Genomic DNA, 23,563 nt, shown 5'->3' with positions numbered 1-23,563 from the left:
ACCAAAGGGTGATGGGAAATAACTGAGCTTGAACTCCCAACAGATTTAAGCTCCAGAGCCCCATTTGGAAGCAGTGACGCCTCTTCAGGCTTCCTGAAAACCAGAGCTTGACACTTAAAACTAAGCATTCCTGGAACACACACACACACACACACACACACACACACTTCCCAGCTTTACCATATGTCTGTCAGACTTGCCCAATTCCCCTCCATCCCACGAACAGGAGCAGAGTCTGGCAATCACAGAATCCTTTGCCATTCAGCATTTATCAGAATCCTTCATCTTCAAAGGATGCAAAAAAAAACAAAAAAAAAATGGAGGCTGCTGAACAAGATCCTTCTAGCTGAAATTAAAATAGGCCATCTATCTTGCCCTACAAGCAGCAAGCACATCACCTCAAAGTTCGTCAACAGCAGAAGAAGGGCCCATTTCCCCAAAGAGTTGAGGGAGGTGAGGGAGTTTTGTTTTGCCACACATATCGGGTCAGAGTCAACACTCCATTGGTTTCTTAAACTGTGGCTTAACAGATTTGTTAAGTTTCCTCTCTCCCCTTTTCTTCACAGCTTCCACTTTCTTCAGTGACAAAGAATAAACCCGGCGAGGTCTAATTGCACCTAGAAGCTCTGCACACAATGTGCTCCAGTGTGTGCTATTATTTATCCAATGCATAATATTTTCCTTTGAGAGCACAGTGGGAGCATGGTAAGATGAATCACTTCTGCGAAAGCTAAACTGATTAAGGTACAAAAACACTAAGTCACCTGGCGCTCTCCCCGAACAGCCAGCCAAAATGCAACTGAAAGCCCACAAGAGGCCCCCTACATGTGTTTAAGGGGAAATTAATGTGTTCTTGCCCCTCTCGGCAAACTGTATTTCTCAGGTGAAAAGCAGAAGCAAAACAGAGGGAAAACACTGTATAGCACTGCAAGGCACTTATCCTGACTCTGAACAGCTTATCTGCTCTGTAAGCCTTCAAGTCACCTTCCAAGGTTTTGTTTTTGTTATACAGGTATAACCACCACCACCTTGAATTTTAGGGTTTTATTCATAAAAATGTAAAGCTGGAAGGGACCCCAAGGGCCATCTAGTCCAACCCCCTGCAATACAGGAATCACAGCTAAAGAATGACAGGTGGATGGCCATCCAACCTCTGTTTAAAAACCTCCAGTGAAAGGCAGTCCACAACCGAGGTGGTAGCATTAAACAGCTCATTCACCAGTGCAGGGATTTCTCCCCGCCCCCAAAATCTGTTCTGGGAGTTCCTACAACCCTCTGGAGGTGATTTGTGGGCAGCAGTGGCTTCACATAGGGTTGGGGAAAGAGAGAGGGGAAACTGCATCACGCTCGTTCTATTCCTTGGGACGTGGGTGACGCTGTGGTGTAAACCACAGAGCCTAGGGCTTGCTGATCAGAAGGTTGGCGGTTCGAATCCCCGCGATGGGGTGAGCTCCCGTTGCTCGGTCCCTGCTCCTGCCAACCTAGCAGTTCGAAAGCACGTCAAAGTGCAAGTAGATAAATAGGTACCACTCCAGCGGGAAGGTAAATGGCGTTTCCATGCACTGCTCTGGTTTCGCCAGAAGTGGCTTAGTCATGCTGGCCACATGACCCGGAAAAACTGTCTGCGGAGCGGACAAACGTCAGCTCCCTCGGCCTGTAAAGCGAGATGAGCGCCGCAACCCCAGAGTAGTTTGCGACTGGACATAACTGTCAGGGGTCTTTTACCTTTTTTTTTTTTTTTTTTTTTTTTTTTTTAGTTCTATTCCTTGCAACAATTTAGTCAAATGCCACCCTTAGTTTTCAGTATCACAGCCCATTCCCACATCACATGTTTGTAGATGCTGGCCTATAGGAATGTGTGAGTGCATGGGCTATCTAGCGGTGCAGCAATAACACTGCTAGCGCATTTGCAAAGATAAGCAGTGTCTAGTATAGTTTCAAACTGGATAGGAGAGGGTCCATGTGTTGAGATTCCTGCATTGCAGGGGGTGGGACTAAGATGACCCTCTGGGTCCCTTCCAACTCTATGATTCTATGATTGGAAGTTGGCTTCCTAATGGTAGCAACAGCTGGGTTCACTGATGTCGCTGTGGATTACCCAGACAGTGTTGGGAAGAGACAGCAGCAGCATGGAGGCGGCTTGCACACTTCAGTAGAGTCGGTCCAATGCAACCCCAACTTCACCACTGCCCCAGGACAGTCTACAGCGATGCTGTTGTCAGGAGGGTGGCTCCACCACACTGACTGCTACAGCATTGTGCAGCTCAGGATACAAAAGAGCCATCTTTCCCCGCATGAACAGATCCAGACCCTGCAATCGTCATCTGAGGCCCTTTTCCATAAGCCTCCTTCATGGGAGATCTGGAGGCTGGCTACAAAAAAAAGTGCCCTTTCAATAGCAGCTCCTTACTTCTGGAATGTTCTCCCCGGCACCATCTTTAGGCACCAAGCAAAAAATTTTCTTTTTTACCTGGTTTTTTGGCCCTTAACTTTAAGTGTTTTTAAGTATTTGTAGCCTCTTTCAGACCTCATTTATATAGCTGGTTTTCTTTTTTAAAAAAGTTATTATTCATTGTGTCTTTTCTAAATGGTTTCAGTATTTCTATTGTGTTTGTAGATCGCTTTGAGTAATTTCTATGGGTAAAATGATCAATAATTTTGCATGCAAAGCTGGTGCTCTACCACTGAGCTACATTTCCTTTCTAGGAGCTCCCCAAAAGCACCTTGTAGGTGTCAACCAACTAATTTGCAGGCATCTTCAGAGCCTGTGAAAGATAGATGGACAGAGATGACAACAATTACATCACAGGGGGTTGGACTAGATGACCCTTGGAATCCCTTCCAACGCTACAATTCTATGATTCATATTACTGCTTACAAGGAAAGGCACAGCTCTGTTTGCATGGGTCACTGCATCAACCCCTAGGAAAGGAGAGAAAACCCAGCCACTGTTAGAATTCCTGCTCCATGACTGCAGTCATGGGATTGTTGTCTATCACATGACAGTATAGGTTTTGACTCCACAGAGTGGGAAGTGACGGAGACAGGATGTTTGTGTTACTGTGTTCCGTGAAGTGGGACTATTGTCCTTTGTTTGGTTTTGGTTTTGCTGTCTGATGCTAGAGAAAGAGGGAGCCATGTTGCAGTGCTCTGTGCGTGTTTATATGTAAATAAAGTAGATCAGCCAAAATGCTGAGTTGCTGAGGTCTGTTACGCATGATGCACAAACTCTGTGGATCCCTAAGTGTGCCGGTGTCTGTTGGCATCAGTCGCTGTGATGTTCAGGCTGAAGAAAGCTTTTGAAGCTCCCAAACAATCGACCAGGAGGGAGAGAACATGCCAGTCAGTGGTACATGACCCCAGACAAGCTTGCAAAAATCTATCATTTGCCCGATAACAAATGTTGGAAATGTAAAGAAACTGAAGGTACATTCTTTCACCGCTGGTGGACGTGTCCAAGGATTAAGGCTTTCTGGGAGATGATATATAATGAATTGAAAAAGGTATTTAAATATAACTTCTTGAAGAAACCAGAGGCCTTTCTCCTGGGCATAGTCGGCCAACTGGTGTTAAAGAAGGATAGAACTTTCTTTATGTATGCCACAACAGCAGCAAGAATACTTATTGCAAAGTATTGGAAGACACAAGACCTACCCACTCTGGAAGAATGGCAGATGAAGGTGATGGACTACATGGAACTGGCGGAAATGACTGGCAGAATCCGAGACCAGGGAGAAGAGTCGGTGGAAGAAGATTGGAAGAAATTTAAAGTCTATTTACAGAAATATTGCAAAATTAATGAATGTTAGAATGATGTTGGAATGAAGCTAGGTGGTTTAAGTAGTAATGCCATAAAGGTGTATGTAAAAAAGGTTTGATAACAGATGAACATTTAAAGTTATAGTATATTAAGTTAAAGGATTATGAGAAAACAAAGAGGGAAAGAAATTGCTGACTTAACTAATTGAACTGGAATACAAAAAAGGGAGGTATGAGGAGGTCAGGGAAACAAGGATATGAATGTAAGCTATGGAAAGATTGATCTATTTTTCTTTTCTTTCTTTTTAAGTGTTTTTTATTCTTTTATTCTGTATTTTGTATTTTTCTTGTATTTTTACTTCTTGTTTTTGTGTAATTCTTTTTTCTGAAATTTCAATAAATATCATATAAAAAGAAAAAAGAGAACATGCCAGTCAGGCATATAGCTCTGCCAGGGTCCTACTCGAGTGTAGGCTGAGCTAGAAAGGAGAGAAAATCCAGCCACCACCTCCTCATTTATTTCTTATACTTTTTCCTTTGTACTTGTATTTGCTCTTCTCCCAAGGTGTTTGAGGAATACAACGGACAAAATTAACGTGAACTAATAATCCTTGAAAATAATTATGATAATGTTTCCTGTACTGAAATCTAACACATCTTTGCAGGTCTCTGCATACTTTGATTACAACGGACTTATTAGTATTATTACTATGAAATGTTCACAGCTTTGAATTATCAGGCCAGAACACAATAGCTAGGAAGGTATGTGACTCACAGCTTGATGAATTCCAGTCTTCACTTGTTCACTCAACACACCTTCAAATACAAAGGAATCTCCAAATCTTTCTGCCTGAGAAGAAGAAAGGGGGGGGAGAGAGAGAGAAGAAGAGACAACTCTAAGTCAATTGGATTTGCATGCTTGCAGCACCAGTGTTTTCATTTCCAAAATGCCAAAAGAAGAAAGCATCAAATCAGACAATTAAGCGCACAATGGCCTTTACTTAATCCTCCCTAACAGCAATTCAGAGTTTGTTGTTAAAGGAAGTAATACGCCATGCGGCAGACTCACAGGGAGATGACAAGATCGCTCTGCTCAAGGTCATGATCGTTCCTAAAGCTATTTTTCTCCCTCATAGACTACGAAATAAACCCTACCCAGTGAACTAAACTGTGGTCTAAACCTCCCTTTAAATCCATCTCAGCCAAAAGAAGGGAGCTTAACACCACAGAAGTTGGCACTGATACACCCAGGAACTTCCTAAAGCCATTGTTAAGATATAAAGTGACTCGGACCCCGAGATCATCTTCTGAGGCCCTTCTTTGTATGTCTCCTCCACAAGAGGTCTGAAGGCTGGCAACATGAGAACGGGCCTTTTCTGCGGTGGCTTCCTGCTCCTCGAACACTCTCCCCAGGGAGGCTTGGCCCTGGCACTTTTGTACCAGGCAAAAACATTCCTCTTCTCTTAGGCCTTTGGCTAATTAAACAATCTATGGCCTTTTATTTATTATTTTTATTTTATTTATTTTTATTTTATTTATTTATTTATTTATTTATTACTATGGTATGCATTTTTGTGTTTTTCTGTTGTAAACTACCCTGCGATCCTTAAATGAAGGTCAGTATAGAAATAATAGGAAATAATAGTAATAATAAATAATAATAATAAAAAACAACTGTTGGTTCTGATTAGAAGAGCAGATGGCAGCTGCAGCAAACATTTCTACTTCCATTGATTGGGAATACTATTTTATAATATTTCAGATTCAATTATTATTATTATTTAGAAGTTTATTTTTAAAAGCTGAAATGAAACTTGAGGGATAAAATCATGCTCATATCAGAGATATTATTAAGTAAGGGAGAAACTGAAAGAAAGCAGCCTGATCAGAAGCATCTAATGAACTTGTCATTAAGGTGGGATTTGAAGACCAGCAAATCCATGGGAAATGGTTCACTATGCAAAAACATTTTATATTATTATTAAGTATGGTGCATCTTCTCAGGGCAGGACCAGAAGTCAGCGGCTATCACGTATACTTGTGGCGCCAGAAAATCAGTCAAGCAAGCAATCCTGGAAATGGTGAGAAAGAGCTGGAAAGTCCTCAAGGCTCATGAGGAGTCTCTCCTCAGAGCCTGAAAAGAACATCAGTGAGCCAAAAGTCCAGAAATAAGTATTTGAAAGGCTTTTAAAAAGAACCTATGGGCTCCCAAAATGGCGCACGGGACCTCTCACTGCTGCAGCGCTACCCTGCTCAACAGCTGTTGGGCAGGAAACTGTACTGCAGCAGGATCAGAAGGGCTATTCCCTGCCCTTTCTGGTGATCGGGAGGCAAAGGTACAGTATAAAAGAAAAAGTTATTTCTGATGCCTCTTAAATTGCCCTAGTTCCCTGCTCTGATGAGGCTCCCCATTTCCACACATTTTGCTTATGTGCACAGGGGCTCGGAACGTAACCCCCTCTTAAGTGGGAAGTCGCCTGTATTATATTATTTATTTTATTTTATCTTAATCCATCACATATGATCGCTTTGTAAGTTACTGTTTTCCTGCAACGTTGCTGTGAAAAAGCCCCCCAAACATTTCTGTTCCCTACCTCTGTGAGGTAGCCAGTGGCATTCACAAACTTCTCAAATTCTGCATTGCTGACTTCATAGCGATCCATGAAGAAATGGTCAATGTGGACTCTCCTGGCGGGTGACTCTCCATCTTGTTGTATAGCAGGCTCATCAGTTCCCATCGTGAAAACTCCGGCTGGAATAGAGGCCATCTGCAAAATGAAGAAGGCTGTTTCAGGAAAGTACATATCAGCAAAGCTCCTCATTTTCCTTCCATGCTGGATGTGGAAAGAAGCAATTGCTGTACTTGTATGGTCGCCGGCGTGCCATTGACCAACAACTTTACTTTTTTTTTTTTTTTATAAAATATTTATTGAAATTTTCAAAGTGTTACAACATAAAATAAAAGCAGAAGAAAATACAAAATAAAAATAGTTAACAAAGTAGAAAAAGAAAAAAAAACCTTCCAACCATACGAATACAAATTCAAAAATAAGAAAAAAGACAGAAAAAAACAAAAATACAATTTAAGAACATTTAAAAACAAATTCATTATTCTCGAATCCTCAACTGTCATTACCTTCTTTCTTTGACCTCCTCCTCCTCCCTTTCTTTGTATCCTAGTTATTAATTATCCCAGCAAATCCTTTCCATATTTCATAATATTCTGTCATTACATTACCCTAAACAGTTTTAATCTTATCTTTCTATAAGAAAATAAACCTTAAAGCTTAAAACTTAAATCTTATCCTTACCAACTTCTCATAACCATAATATTCTTTCATTTTTACTAAAGCCGAGTAATTTCATTCCAACATTTTTCTGACATTCATCAATTTTATAAAACAGTTCTAATGGTAGAAAAAAGAAATACAGACAGATCCAATCTTCATCCAGCGTCCCTTCCTCCTGGTTCCGGGTTTTGTCAGTCCTTATTATCCCATCGATCTGGCCCATTAACCTGGCAACCTTATATCCGAGGCCCTCAAGTCTCTTCCATGTCCCTTTCGCAGCTCTTCTTCATATTTGTAACTGTATTTTCCTTTGTCTCCTGCTCGTGGTAACTCCAGCTTGGCAATATTTTTAACCCTTCTCGACAGATCAGCCCCTTTTCCATATTCAGCACTGAATTCCATATGGTATTTAAAAGCATGTTTCAAAGACCCTCCAAAATTAAGAGCCCCCACAATCCCAAACATCTCACGGCCCATTGCCAGATTTGAAAAGTCCAAACATCCCAGCATAGGGGGGTCGATCCAGCCCCCCATTTCCAAACCAAACCAAACTTTTTCTTTCCAAATCTGGCTTTTTCCAAGTTCATTTGTCAAATCCGAAAACTCATATTCCTGTTGGGCCTGTTCTGTCAGGACACACTCCTGATTTAATTCCTGGGTGGGCTCCACATATTTTCCCACTGTCTGTTCAAAATTTCCCACTGCCTGTTCAAAATTTCTAGTCGAAGTCGTCATCAAATTCACCTTCTCATGTAACTGTTCCAGTAGGGCATTTGTTTTGTAGAAAGCACACAACAAAGCTTCTGAATACATTGTCCTGCAAGGTCAAATGCCTATTCCCACGATTGTAACCTGTAAACAGCTGCCGGCTCCCTGGAGTTGGTTGCAGTTTCACAGTCTCCCTCTAGGGGGAAAACTTCTATTTGATCTTGCAACAAAGTTTCCCTTTTTGAGATACTTTGTCAATATTTGTTCCTTTGAAATGCGAAGGGAAACAGTGGAATCACTATGTTTCCCTTTTTTTAGCTATCTGTCAAAAACGTTTGTCTCTGGTCAATGAACTTCAAACGTCAGTCCTGACACCCCGCTCCAGGATCAGGACGGAGGAAAGTTGCTTTACTTTAAACTCACTTTAAACAGTCCAAAAAAAGATCCCCCTTCTTCTCCTGCTGTCGAAGGGGGGTTCCACAATTTTAAATGATGAAATCCAATCCTTTAAAAGCGATTTTCTGAGCTCTAGTTTACGTTGTCTTTGCTTTATTCTGTCTACAGAAGAACGGAAGGCTGACTTCCTGTTTAGACCTTCCCGTTCCGTACCAAATTGAAATAGATTTTTAAGATCGAATTCCTTTCTGCTCGCAAGTCCCCATCTAATGTCCAGTTGTTCAAAGTCTAAGTACTCACGGGTGCTTATTTTAGAGTCCAAATTGTCCCAGGAAAAAGGCAGCGCTCTCCGGCAACGGCTATGCGGCTTCGCTCCACGAAAATAGCAGTTGACTCACAGCACTGCGCCACTTCCCCCTCTTCACTTCGGAGCCCGTTAGTGGGTTTCTTAGCGAGTTGGGGGGGCGCTAAAGGTGCCCGCCAAGTCCCATGGTCACAGGCTTCATCCGCCTGTGATTTTTGAAAGGGTCCCCGCTTCGCCGTAGCAGAGAAGACCCGTTTCCCGCGGAGCTAGTCCCTCCAGTTCAGAGGGAGTCCGCCATTGCCGATGGCGCCACCCCAGAAGTCTCCCCAACAACTTTACACTGAGGTCATATTGGGTAATCGTCAATGTTAGTGCTTCTCACAGTAGACCCATTGAAATCAATGGATTTAAGTTACTTAAAGGGGCTGGGGGAGCTTCAGGTTGTTTATAGTGGGGATATCTGAAGCTTTACTGTATTACACAGGCAAAACAGAGCGGGATGGGGAATCAGTAGACACTGAATGCAAAAGAGGTAAATGACAATGGGGGTATATATAAAGGTGTGCTTCAAAGAAGACTGAGATGAAGTTTGAAGAACAAATGAAGACAAAATAATAAAGACTATCCTGACTGCAGGGAGGCAGAAAGTCTATTTCTGAATAACATTTGGATGCCATCTTGAATCAAGATGGTAGACTGGATCTTTCAAAACAGCACTAATATATTTGGTTTATTGTAAGTCTCAAGCAAGAAGGCGGTCAGTGAACAAAAACTGCAGTCTATATTCAAATAAACCTCCAAACTGTTGTGCTCTAAGACTGGATCATCTTTTTATTTTCTATTTCTTTCTTTATCCCTCCTGTGCCTGGACACAACCACCTAGCAGGCAAAAATCCAACAGGTAGAACATTTCCCAGCACAGAGATTTAGCTCCATTAGATTTCTTTATAATCAAGCTAAATACAAAATGGGCACGAAAGTTAGCAGCGCACCCAGAACTGGGAAGTTCCCTAAAGAAAAAGAGACACACATGCTTTCAACAGAATTCTGTTTATTTCCTAAGCTTGGGCTGGATTTAATATTAGCAATACCTCCTGCATCTCTCAAGCACAGCAGTTGCCTAAATGCCTTGTGATCATCATCAACAGAACCCATCAGCTGAGGAGTTCTGTGTTCTGTCTTCCTTGGTTTATTGCTTGGCGGGGCGCAATTATTTGTGTGTGCGAGTTTCTTTTGATCTAAATAAAATGCAAGACTATGACGAAGGTATGAACTGCAGCTCTGCCTATCTTCCCATTTCTTGCTGACTCACTACTGCTAAGGTAGCTGTTCCAAGTTGGCTCAGAAATCACAGATTAATAGCTCACCCCTCGGTTATCTCTGGAGCACACACAAGAACAGGAGCATTTCAAAAATTAAAGGCAGAAGAACAAAAACCCTTCTTTTATGCTTCAGCGACTGAATCATCCCACACTGACGTATGCAGGCAGATTCTCGCCCGTCAATGCACAGTTTAAAAAAAACAAAAACAAACAGCCTCTCAATATTGTCCTTGAAGCTGAATTTCAGCCTACCTTTAATTATGTACCTGCGTGGATTATTTTCAACCTTAGCTGTAAAGGAAATATAGCTCCTAAGGTGCATGCTCTTCATTTCAAAGAATCACAGGACTGTAGAGCTGGAATGAACCCCAAGAGTCACCTAGTCCAACCCCTTGCAATGCAAGAATCTCTACTAAAGAATCTATGACAAATGGCCATCCAACCTCTGCTTAAAAACCTCCAAGAAAGGCGAGTCGACAACATCCCAAGGGAGTCCAATTTGTATTGCTATTTAACATCAATGTGGGTTTTCCGTCTCCAGCAGAATTCAAACTTGTTTATGTTATATAGAGGGGTGAGGGATCTGCTTGCAGGCCAGATATGGCCCACCAGGCCTCTCCCCCTTGGTTTGCCAGGTCCCCAAATCTCACCCACCTGTCACACATCTGGCATCATAGAGATGTCAGGTGAGGGGGGCAGGTAAGATCAGCTGCTTGTGTAGCACACATACCCATTTCGCTTCTTCCATCACATGAGTAGGGCAACAAGCCATGAAGCGTAGTACGACAGCTGAACCTCAGACCAGGTTTTGTTTTGCTCCAATGAAATATGATCGCTGGGCAGCCTTAAATCATGACTTGCTGTTGAAACCATGGTCGCAGCTTGTTAAGGATGGAATAGACCACAGGCCCTGGATTCAGACGTTACACTAAGATAAACTGTTTATGGTTTGTTTACTTGCTCGTGCAGAGCAGAAACGCTGTTCACAGCTTCTGAACAGCATGGTGCAATAACACACTTTACGGCCCAGAGCAGGGGTAGCCAATGTGTCGTCTCACTGTTGTTTGACTCCAGTATACATGAAGGAGCGTCTCCACCCCCATCGTTCAGTCCAGACACTGAGGTCCAGCACAGAGAGTCTTCTGGCGGTTCCCTCGCTGCGAGAAGTAAGGTTACAGGGAACCAGGCAGAGGGCCTTCTTGGTAGTGGCGCCCATCTGTGGAACGCCCTTAAATCAGATGTCAAGGAAATAAACAACTATCTGACTTTTAGAAGACATCTGAAGGCAGTCCTGTTTAAGGACGTTTTTAATGTTTGGCATTTTATCACTTTATTATTATTCATATTCTGTTGGGAAGCACCCAGAGTGGCTGGGGAAACCCAGCCAGATGGTCGGGGTATAAATAAATAATTTATTATTATTATTATTATCATCATCATCATCATAGTTCCCTGACTTAGTGTTAACATGTGAATATATATATATATATATAAAAATAAATCATTAGAAATGCATTCTGGACATTTCACTGTTCATCCTTCCGCTCCCCTCCCCAGCCTTATGTCATAACAACAACAAGTGTCAACTGTTGAATGCCTGCTGAAAATTTTTCTATTCCACCAGGCCTATGCAGGTGATTATGAGTAATCCCCCACAATGGCTTACTGATTTTTTTTTCCATTTTAACTTGTTTTTAACTTTTCATGTTTTTCACTGTATGGTTTTATACTGTTGTAAACTGCTGTGATATATTTTTATGACACAGTGGTACAGAAATACTTTTTTATAAATAAATGAATTTTATGAGCAATGTAAAGGGGACGGATACTTGGGAATGAATGACTACAGGATGCCAATTTATTGGCATGCCATTCAGCCATTTCCAATACAGCCACCAATCATTCCGAGGCTGGAAAACCATACAAGAGTCCAATTTTTAGCAGGCGCAGAAAGAGAAGTTTCTTTTATAAAAGCTTCGGGTGCAGGGGCAGTGCCAACAATATTTATTTATTTATCATAAGAATTTATATACCACCTTTCATTCTGACAGGATAAACCACAAACTAAACATCAACAAAAATTTGGGTGACACATGATATAGACCTACAGGTGTTACTAATGAATTAGCACACTTAAGATATTCTACCTGCATGTAAAACACAACAGCTGGGGCAAGCACAGTTTGGGAATGGTTTTTTCTTTCTTTCTTGGAAGGCAGTATACAAATTGATTAAATAAATAAGTTGGAAGACCATGTTTCTAAATTTTGAGGGAAGTTCCTTGAGTGCAGATGTTTTCTCGTTTCAGAAATTCAACCTCCAACACGTGGAGCGGTCAGAGCTTTGCACGCTTGTCTCCAAACTGACTGTTGGTTTAACATGTGATTTATACTGTAAACTGCCCTGTGAGTGAGTGAGTGAGTGAGTGAATGAATGAATGAATAAATAAATAAATAAATAAATGTGAGGAGGGTGCCTGAGGAGGGCAATCATGGAAGCCAAATATGAGGGAACAGCAACCATACCACAAAGATAAGTTACTAGAATAAGCTCCAGTTCAAAATTTCAGACACATTCCAAGACACAGGATAAAAATCTGGAAGTGTTATCAGCACAGAAGCAAAACATGCAAGCATGCAGTTTCATATATTAGCCCTTCGCAGAAGAACTTGGAGTCTTTAAACTTCTTAATGGTGAAATTATTTTCCTTTTAGGTTGTCCTTGGCATTCTAAGGTTTGCTGCCAATGTCTGAAAGAGCTGGAATGAAGGGAAAGATCGCTTTTTATTTTATAGCCTCTGACTTTTATTTTTTTTCCTATCAAACAAACAATAGTTGTGCTCAATGTATTAGCTAACATGCAAATATCTAATATACATATAGGGGGGGAAGTAGGGGAGGATTATGTTCACAAATCATATTTTCCTCAGTAAAAATGAGTTTTAGGAGTTGAGACATCCAATTAACTAATATCCTCCTGGCACAATGCCAGAATGTGCTGAGTTTGCAAAGCTCTTTGCAAATGGAAAATTGCTTTTGCTCAAGCCAAAGTTGTTCTAAAGTCACGAGGAAAAGTTAGCGAGATAAATAATGGTAGCTCAAAGACACAACAGTGCTTTGCAGTTCACCCTCCATTCACCTCATAGTGTACTCCTTTAAAAATAGGGTCATCCAATAGACAGTGACTTGTCTAAGTCACACAGTAAAAGGCCAAGAGGAGATTTGAACCTGCGTCTCCCAAAACCAAGACACAACATGGGGAGCCAACGCAATGTATCTCACAAAGTGACCCTGGACCAAGCACTATCTTCACAGGTTTTTTTTTGCAAGGATAAAACTTAAGGAGGAGAGGATGGGCAAAACCATGTACACTGCCTCAAGCCCCTTAGAGGAAAAGCAGGATAGAAATGTAATACAGTGGTACCTCGGGTTACATACGCTTCAGGTTACATATGCTTCAGGTTACAGACTCCGCTAACCCAGAAATAGTGCTTCAGGTTAAGAACTTTGCTTCAGGATGAGAACAGAAATTGTGCTCTGGCGGTGCGGCGGCAGCGGGAGGCCCCATTAGCTAAAGTGGTGCTTCAGGTTAAGAACAGTTTCAGGTTAAGTATGGACCTCCAGAATGAATTAAGTACTTAACCCAAGGTACCACTATATATGAATAAACAAAACACTCTGATCACAGCACCACACTGACTTCAAATGTTGTTTCTATCCAGTATTATGTAGCATAAAAACACCCTTGAGTATTATTATGATGTATACTTGTGTACCTTGTTTTGTCTTTAATAAGGAATCAGCTACATATTTCCCTAAACCAGGGACTACAACTCCCATCATCCCTAGCTATTGGACATGTCAACTGGGCTTCATGGGAATTGCAGTCCATCATCCTCCAGAGGGCTACAGGTTCCCCATTCCTGCCCTAAGCAAGTATGTGGTGGCAAAGCCTCCTGCACTTGCTGCAGCTATATGGGGTGGTTATGGGTGGTCCCAGCTCCTTAGCTTCGCCATTTTTAGAAGTTTCTGGTGTCACCTACTCAGAATATGAAAACTTCTAGGTCCCAGGAACAGCAGCAAAGATAGCTGTACTCACCATACTCTATTGGGAAAAGGAAGACCAGAGAGAGATTCCCGGCCATCAGTTCTGCTCTAGTCATTTCCAGACAATGAATGATAAAACGTTGAGAGATAAAGACTGGCTGCTCCTGCAGTCCTGGACCACTAGCACTTATTGCTCTAACTTAGAATTATGGAACAACCAACAACTGAGACTGTAAGTTCAGTATGAGAGGTTGTGGGCAGTTCTGGGAAGCATTTATCAAAATGCTGCTGTGCAACAAAAGAAACAGCCAGGGGCATTCAGCAAAAAGTAATGACATGAAGGGGCATGCTTGTAAAGTGCTTGCCACAAAGCCGCTCAAATTAATCAGGACAGAATTGGCAGAGCTGAGCAAAGCATCAAATATACTAGCCAATTACACAATTCATCCTCTTGCATGGCGTCAACCCCCTGATTCTAATAACTCCAGCAGCACGCAAGATCCATCTACCAGTAGCTTTGCAGATCCAATTCCTATTCAGCAAAAGGCATTGGCAGGCATACGCAACATTCTGTATCGCATCACCCAAAACAGTATGTGCTGTCCTAAAATCTTGGATACAGAAGATAACAAAATCTAGAAGGTTCACGGAGTGCCTGGGTTTTATTTTGCTTACAACTGAAATTAACACTGACTGCACATTTCCATGCCATGTTTCCTGAAGATAATTCGGAAACCACTAAAACCAGACCACAGTGTGGTTTATAAGGTCTTTCAAGCTAGCAACTTTGCAATTGCTTCAAATTACAGTGGTGCCCCGCAAGACGAATGCCTCGCAAGACGGAAAACCCGCTAGACAAAAGGGTTTACCGTTTTTCAATGCACTTCGCAAGACGAATTTCCCTATGGGCTTGCTTCGCAAGACGAAAATGTCTTGTGAGTCTTGAGATTTTTTTTCGCTCCCCCCCCCCCTTTTTCTAAGCCGCTAAGCCTTTAATAGCCTTTTAGCAGCTAAGCCGCTAAGCCGCTAAGCCGCTAAGCCGCTAAGCCTTTAATAGCCGCTAAACCGCTAATAGCGCTAATCCGCTAAGCCGCTAATAGGGTTGCTTCGCAAGACGAAAAAAACCGCTAGACGAAGATACTTGCGGAACGGATTAATTTCGTCTTGCGAGGCACCACTGTAGTTCTACTGATTTTACAGAAGCATGACATTGGAAATTACCTGATAGGTAGGAGGAAGAAGGCCCTTACCAGGGGCTCCTAAGCTGTGGTCCACCAATGGTCCACAAACTTCATTCAGTTGGTCCACAGCTTGTCTGTGGGTTTCTGGTTAAAGATGGGAGATGGCACATTAACCATATTAAATGTTCATGGAATTCAAACTGTAATACAATAAAATATAAAGGTATATAAATATACCGGGATGCGGGTGGCGCTGTGGTCTAAACCACCGAGCCTCTTGGGCTTGCCAATCATAAGACGGGCAGTTTGAATCCATGTGACAGGGTGGGCTCCCATTGCTTTGTCCCAGCTCCTGCTAACCTAGCATTCGAAAGCAAACCAATGCAAGTAGATTAACAGGTACTGCTGCTGCAGGAAAGTAAACAGTGTTTCTGTGCACTCTGGCACTCGACACGGTGCACCAGGAGCAGTTTAGTCATGCTGGCCAGATGACCCGGAAAAGCTGTCTGCAGACAAACACTGGCTACCTCAGCCTGAAAGCGGAGATGAGCACCACACCCCATAGTCGAATTCAACTGGACTTAACTGTCCAGGGGTCCTATACCTTTACAATAAGAAATATAATAAAATACCTTTACAATAAGAAATAAAAGAAGCAAGAAAATACTATTAAAAATCATATAGCATCTCGCATAGTGCATTACAATTGCCACAACAGGCAGAAAAACCACTGCCAAGACTTAGCAATTATTTGGATGGGGAGCATCTTCAAGAAGCGCTACCAAACTGTTCTTGAAACCCCTTAAGGAAATAGATGCCAAAGCCCTACTTAAATTTCTTCACTTGAATTGCTCTTCCTTAAGTAAATTCAGAACTGCTGCGGATTGTATTCTCCTCAGTAATGCAAAGATGAGCAATTGTAAGGTAATAAGGCAAGCACTTCTTCCTGGAAGCCTTTTAAGTATTTGAAGGCTCTGCAAATAAGATGCAGAGTGAACCCTGCAATTTATGAACGTATTGTACATGTGTGCTATGTAATACATTCTGCCTCTAGCAGAAATTGCCCACCAGCTCCTAGATAACTACCCACTGCCAATACAGCAGTTGGCACACGCCCTCCCAAAGACACCTACTATATGTAAAAAAGCAGCTGCAGGCTAGAAAACTGATTATATAATATAGTAAGAAGTAAGAAGGTATCTTCAAATTGCCAGAAGCCCCAAGAATAGGACAGCCGCTGAATTAAATGCATGCTTCCTATCTTGATTTAGTGGTCTTAGGAAGCACTTCAATGACTTCAACCATGGAGACTTGGGAAAAGCTAGGGCACCACACCTGTCCAGATGCCACGTTTCAGACACCATGAGGAGACACCAATGTCAGGACTCTTTCTTTGCCAATGTTGTGTGAACGGGTCCTGGGATTCAATTTCACTTCTTTTGCAATCATATGGTCTTCTAGAAACTTGCTTAAAATCATATCCACACAAAATACAATCATGTCAATAACCTTAGATTTGCCATGCTCCTTCCAGAATCCTAAAAGAAAGCTGGAAATTCTAATTACCTTACAACCAACCCAAAAAAGACTGGCAGAACTGTACAAGCATTCTCAGAAATGAGTTCTATTTAGCATTGACAGTGGTCATCCCACACCCAGTCATGCTTGCTAGGTATCAGTCTTCAAATTAAAATTAACAACACAATCATATATCTGTTCATTGGGATAGAGTCTTTATCAAGCTGCACTTGCAACCATGCAACCAGACCTTTACTCTACTAGACAGTTCGGAATTCAATGGTCAAGACAGCACTGAAATATTTTCCGTTTCCATGCAACAGCATCAAACTCTAGGGTAGCTGTGTGCAGATCTGAAGACAGTTTTATATCTTATGTATGGGCTAACATATATTTAAGGATCTGAGCATTCCAACACTGGACTGCATGCATGTTCTGCCTTAATGAAGGAATCCCATTTGCAATCCCCAGTTTCAGAGTCCTGGACTCTGCATTCATCATCTGAGGCCCTTCTTCCTGTTGCTCCTCCACATGAGGTCTGGAGGATGGCAACACAAGAACAGGCCTTCTCTGCAATGACTCCCCGTTTGTGGAATGCTGTCAGGGAACTGCCATCGGAAGGAAGGGAAGTGAAAGGGCTCACACAGGTTGGGAGAGACTCAGCAGCTGAAGAGGGAACCAGTAGGGGGAGAGGAGCTGAGCTGAGGGAAAGGGAGCTGGAGGGATGGCTCAGAGACACTTCCAGCGAAAACAGTGGGGAGGTTTCAGGACCTCCTGTAGGGACACCCACTCCTCGCCGGAAACTGTCACGCAGAGAGTCCAGAAGACGTGTTTCCGTTAAGGAGCTTTTATGTTGGAAGCGATTCCGAAAGCAACCACTGTCGGAATCTGCCAGCGACTGACGGAGCCATGTTTAAGGGGCTCCGTTACAGACAGAGGTTTGCAAACTTGACCAAACTCTGAGGGACTAGGATTTTACACACAAGCAGCTCATCGTCCCATCACAGCATTCCGACAGTCTTCGTGAGCAGCTTGTGCAGGAGAAGGCATCATGAGCAACCCAGCCGGAACCGGAGAAGCAGGAGCTGGAGCGGGTCCAAGCCTGGAAGAAAGGTACCGGGTGTTGGAGGTCCAGCTAGCGCTGCAGACGGCGAGGCTTGAGGAGAGGAGGGCTCAGGATGCAGACAAAAAGGGGAAAGACACCCAGCTCGTCAGAAAGGTACCAGGATTGGTGCAGAAGTTTGGGGGGGAGCCCAAAGACTATCATGGCTTTCGGACAGAGATGCAATATGCCCTCAATCTGCAGTTTGATGAATTCCCTGACGAGGAATCACGAGTGGCTTTCGTGATTGGGCATCTTGAAAAGGGGGCGAGAGACTGGGTTAGACCTCTGATGGCAGCGAATAGTGACGTCCTAAAGGACACGATGAAGTTCTTTCGCGCCATGGATCTGATGTTTTCCAGCGATATTGAACAGGGAGTGGTCCGCAGACAGTTAATGGCTTGCAAACAGGGGAGCCGATCTGTCCGTGAGTACTGGACTGAGTTCACCATGTTGATCCATAAATTGGGGTGGGATCTATCGGCGGAACCCATTCAAATGCTCTTTGAAGAAGGGCTTTCTTCGGCTGTGAAAGACGAACTGTCTCGGGCGCCCAGGGCGGAGTCTATGGACCAGCTGACCAAATCAGCGCTGACCATAGGAGCGCGCCAGGAGGCGAGAGCATTGGAGAGGCGGGAAGGGAAGGGGGAACGTTGGAAGGAGTTCCGCATTCCAGACATTCCAGAGCCAACTTTCCCGCCGGCAGAGCCGATGGAAATCGGAACAGCGCGCGCGCGCGCAGTTTCAAAGCCCAGTGAGGGGGGAAAGAAGGAGGGAAAAGGCGCCCGGAAATGCTATCTCTGCCAACAGCCAGGTCACTTTGCCAGAGTCTGCCCCCAGAGGAAGGAATGGCAAGGGATGGTAGGAGCTGTGGAGGGAAGAGAGGAAGAAATACCGAAGCAAGTAAAAGCCAACGCCTGGCTGCCACCGTCGGGGCACAGCAGCCAGGCCAAAGAGCAGTGAAAGTGCCCACGCCAGAACCTCCTAAACCCGCCCTAGTGATAGAAGTGGCGCTAGAGCTGCCAAACGGACACCCTCTAAAGATAAAGGCGCTGTTGGACTCAGGCAGCTCCTGCAATTTCATGAGCAAAGAGTTTGCAGCTGAACACCAGATACAGACGATCCCTTTAAGCAACCCCCTGCAGGTGACCACGATCGATGGCAGGGAGCTGTTGGGAGGAGAAGTCAGCTTGCAGACCGTCCCAATGATAATGAAGGTGGCAAGGCACACCGAACTGATAGCGTTTAATGTGGCCACCTTGGGAGGAGCTCCCATTATATTGGGGATGAGCTGGCTAGCGTTACATGATCCGCTGGTGGGCTGGCATCAGAGAGTGGTTTCTTTTGGTTCAGCACATTGCTTAGAACACTGCAAAGAGGGAAAGGGTTTGGCAGGGGCCCAAGCCACCCTAGCAGGGACTGAAGTAACGGAGAACGTGAAGGTACCACGACAATACGCAGATCTCCGCGACGTCTTCAGCGAAAGGGAAGCTGACCAACTACCCCCGCATAGACCCTTTGACTGTCAAATCAATTTACTCCCTGGGGCACAGCTCCCTGTAGGCAAGCTGTACGCCATGTCAGACAGAGAGATGCAGGAGCTAAGAGAGTTCATTGACAAGAACCTGAAGAGAGGGTTCATCAGAGAGTCCAGGGCGGTGGGGGGCAGCCCAGTGTTTTTTGTGGATAAAAAAAACACGAACAAGCCGAGGCTTGTGTGTGACTTCAGGGCCTTAAATGCAGTGTCAGAACCAGTGGCTTTCCCTATGCCCAGGATTGACGACATTTTGACAAGGGTCAGGAAGGGAAAGATTTTTACTAAACTGGACCTAAGGGGGGCGTACAACCTGATACGAATAAGGAAGGGGGATGAATGGAAAACCACCATGTTCACCCCTTTGGGGGCATTTGAATATTTAGTTATGCCCTTCGGCCTACAAGGAGGCTCCGCGTGCTTTCAATCGTTTATGAACCACGTCCTGGGGCCTTTGCTTTACAAGAATTGTGTGGCCTTCTTAGACGACGTGTTGGTGTATTCTGAGAATGAGGAGCAGCATGTGAGAGACGTCAGAGAAGTGTTGAGCAGGCTGCAAGCCAACCAGCTGTGGGTGAAACTGGAGAAGTGTCAGTTTCATACCAAGGAGGTGGAATTCCTGGGGTATCGCCTGTCAGACAAGGGATTGGCCATGGATCCCGGCAAGGTCCAGGCGGTGCTGGAATGGAAAACACCCAAAACAAGGAAGGATGTGCAGAGGTTCCTAGGATTTGGGAACTTCTATCGTAAGTTCATCCGAAACTTTGCCCACCTGACGGCGCCCATTACGGACTGTCTCAGCAGTAAGAAGAAGTTCGTTTGGACTGAGGAGGCGGAGCGAGCATTTGAGGAACTAAAAAGGGCCTTCGCCTCGGAACAACAACTCCTGCATGTGGATTTACAAAAACCGATGAGAGTGGAAACTGACGCATCAGACAGAGCTATTGGGGCGGTGCTTCTGCAGCCAGGGAAGGAGGAGTCAGAGTGGAGACCGTGTGCCTTTTTTTCGCGAAAGCTGAACAAATCCGAGAGGAACTACACGGTGTATGACCGAGAACTACTAGCCATTCATGAGGCGTTCCGGAGATGGAGGCACCTGCTAATTGGCGCACAACATAAGGTGCAAGTGTGCACTGACCACAAGAACCTAGAGTATTGGAGGACGGCACGAGTGCTCAACCAACGGCAAGTGAGATGGGCCCAGGAGTTCTCCAAATTTAACTTTGAGATTTGTTACGTGCCAGGCCCAGAGAACATTAGGGCGGACGCTCTCTCACGCAAACCTGAATATTTGGAGGGGGAGGGAGCACCAGAAGAGAGACATGTCATTCCAGAGGACCGCTGGGTGTGTGGGGCGGCATTGGTGGGACAAAGAGAACTGGTAGAGGAAACAGAGAATGATGAATACGCCCAGAATAAGCTCAGAGGTCTTAGGGGTGAGGGAGAGGAACCAGGGGGTTTCGAGGAAAGAAATGGAGCTTTGTATTACAAAGGGGCACTGTATATCCCTGAAGGAGACTTAAGGGGGAGGGTACTCAAGCAGTTGCACGACAGCCCCACGGCGGGGCATTTTGGACAACACAAAACCATGTGGTTGGTCACCAGGGAATTTTGGTGGCCTAAGGTGAGGGAAGATGTACGGGAGTATGTAAGAGGGTGTGAGCAATGCCAGCGAGCCAAAGGGGAGAGGCGGGCACCGGCGGGGCTATTAGAACCCTTACCAACCCCAGAACGACCTTGGGAGGCAGTGTCGATAGATTTTATGACTGATCTGCCGAAGTCCAAGGGGAAAACAGCCATCATGGTGGTGGTAGACCTACTAACAAAGATGTGCCACTTTGTAGCCTGCTCGCATGCAGTCACGGCGGAAGAGACAGCGAAGTTATTTGTAGAACACATTTTTAGGTTGCACGGGGTGCCATTGAGGGTGGTCTCAGACCGAGGAAAACAATTTACTTCCAGGTTCTGGAGGAAGCTCATGAGCTTACTGCAGGTGGAGGTCAACTTTTCGACTGCCCGGCACCCTGAAACCAACGGGCAGGCGGAAAGAGCAAACGGGGTCCTCCAGCAATACCTGAGGTGTTATGTCAATGACAGAGAGAATGACTGGGTAGAAAAGTTGGCGCTGGCGGAATTTGCCTACAACAATGCCGAGAATGTGTCCACAGGGATGAGCCCCTTCTTGGCTAATTATGGGTGTCATCCCAGGGCTTTCCCAGGGGGAGAAGGGGAGAGATGGGGTGTCCCGGCAGCCGAGCATTTTGTAGAAGAAATGGAAGCAATCCATCGTCAGCTCCAACTCAACTTAGAAAGGGCGAAGGAAGAATACAAGAGGCAGGCAGACAAGAACCGAAGGGAAGGTGAAACCATAAGGGTGGGAGATAGGGTGTGGCTGTCAACCCAAGGGTTGCCGTTCAAAGGAGGTTGTAAGAAATTAAGACCCAGGAGATTGGGTCCCTTTGAGGTCATTCAACAGGTCAACCCAGTGGCTTTCAGGCTCCGGTTACCCAACCACATGAAACTGCACCCAGTATTTCACAGGTCGTTACTGTCACCGTATGAGGGGGGACGAGAAGGGATGGCCACTCGGGGACCGGTCATAGAAGAAAGGGAATGCAGCAGCCATGTGGCAGAAATCCTCGACGCCAGATGGAAGGGGGATCAGGTGGAGTATTTGGTAGCGTGGGAAGGAGAACCGGAGTCAGAAAACACTTGGGTAATGGCAGAAGATATCAATGACGAGGTATTGATAGAAACGTTCCATCAAAGGTTCCCAAGGAAACCTCAGCCTGTGGAGAGGTTCCGGAGGGAATACTTTGGGACCACCGATGAGGAGGAGGAGTTGGAAGGATTCTCGGAATCGGAAGGGGAAGGGGAGATGGACTCTGAGGAGGAGGAGTACTTCGAGACCAGGAACCGCAACAGGTGGAGAGAAGTGTTCGGGACATCGGAAGATGAAGGAAGTTCATTCCGGGGTTTTGCCTCCTCACCGCCCGTAGAGGAGGGGGCGAGAGGGGATGAAGGGGGCCCTGGAGGGGAGGTGGATGTCAGGGAACTGCCATCGGAAGGAAGGGAAGTGAAAGGGCTCACACAGGTTGGGAGAGACTCAGCAGCTGAAGAGGGAACCAGTAGGGGGAGAGGAGCTGAGCTGAGGGAAAGGGAGCTGGAGGGATGGCTCAGAGACACTTCCAGCGAAAACAGTGGGGAGGTTTCAGGACCTCCTGTAGGGACACCCACTCCTCGCCGGAAACTGTCACGCAGAGAGTCCAGAAGACGTGTTTCCGTTAAGGAGCTTTTATGTTGGAAGCGATTCCGAAAGCAACCACTGTCGGAATCTGCCAGCGACTGACGGAGCCATGTTTAAGGGGCTCCGTTACAGACAGAGGTTTGCAAACTTGACCAAACTCTGAGGGACTAGGATTTTACACACAAGCAGCTCATCGTCCCATCACAAATGCTCTCCCCAGGGAGGTTCGCCTGGCGCCTTCATTATATATTATTAGGCGCCAGGTGAAAACGTCCCTCTTCAACCAGGCCTTGGACTGATTAATATTTTACAGCCTTTTAAATGTGTCTGTGGAAAGGGGGGGTATTATTTTATTGTTTTTGCTTTAATTATTTACTTGTGTTTTTATCTTGTATTTTATTCTGTGAACCGTCCTAAGATCATGTGATGAAGAGTGTATATAAATTTAATTAATTAATTAATTAATTAATTAAATAATACCCATTGTAAGGGCTGAGAAAGTGATTTGCCTGAGATCTTTGAGTGCCATCACATTAATGGTGCTCCTGTTTCAAATCAGTGAGTTGTTAGGCATTATTACTATTATTGTAAGTATTATAAGGGCTGATTAAAAAGAAATGTTTTCACCTAGTGCCTAAAGATATGTAATGAAGGTGCCAGACAAGCCTCCCTGAGGAAGAGCATTGCACAAGTGGGGAGCCACTGAAGAAAAGGCCCATTTTTATATTTCTACTCTCTGGACCTCTTGTGGAGGAGGCACATAAAGAAGGGCCTCAGATGATGATCACCCGTTCTGGGTCGGTTCATATGGGGAGAGGCAGTCCTTGAGGTATTGCAGTCCTGGGCCTTTAAGGCTTTATAGGTCAAAAACAGCATTTTGAATTGGGCCCAGAAACTAATTGGCAGCCAGTGCAGTTGGGCTGGCATGGCTATACCCAACAATGAACAGGAGAATCTAAATTCCAGACCAGATCAAATCTGTGAAGCAATCAAGCTCCTAGGATCCTCATGAGCTGTGAAAAAGAACTTGTACAAATCATTCCATTTCTGCTTTCTGAGGTATAGAATGGCCATATTATTGATAGAAATAACAAAAATTCCACAAGATGTTGTGGATGTGGGTGTTGTCACAGGAGAAAAAGATACTCAAGTTTAT

At 44.5% G+C, this 23,563-nt stretch overlaps 1 protein-coding gene across 3 annotated transcripts in view; it reads right to left on the bottom strand.

Annotated features, from left to right (window-relative positions):
• SUMF1 (sulfatase modifying factor 1) overlaps positions 1-23,563 on the bottom strand; it is an 87,231-nt gene that overhangs the window by 62,554 nt on the left and 1,114 nt on the right. For all 3 annotated transcript variants that reach the window (XM_080995858.1, XM_080995859.1, XM_080995857.1), the window contains exons 2-3: positions 6,354-6,527; positions 4,535-4,609 (exon numbers count right to left, since the gene is read on the bottom strand). In XM_080995858.1, coding sequence (XP_080851984.1) covers positions 4,535-4,609; positions 6,354-6,527 — 249 coding nt within the window. The remainder of the gene's footprint in view (positions 1-4,534; positions 4,610-6,353; positions 6,528-23,563) is intronic.

The sequence above is a fragment of the Podarcis pityusensis genome, assembly GCF_964106645.2.
Source record: "Podarcis pityusensis genome assembly, chromosome: 2".
NCBI classification, from domain to species: Eukaryota; Metazoa; Chordata; class Lepidosauria; order Squamata; family Lacertidae; genus Podarcis; species Podarcis pityusensis.
This window is presented reverse-complemented; position numbering and strand designations above follow the sequence as displayed.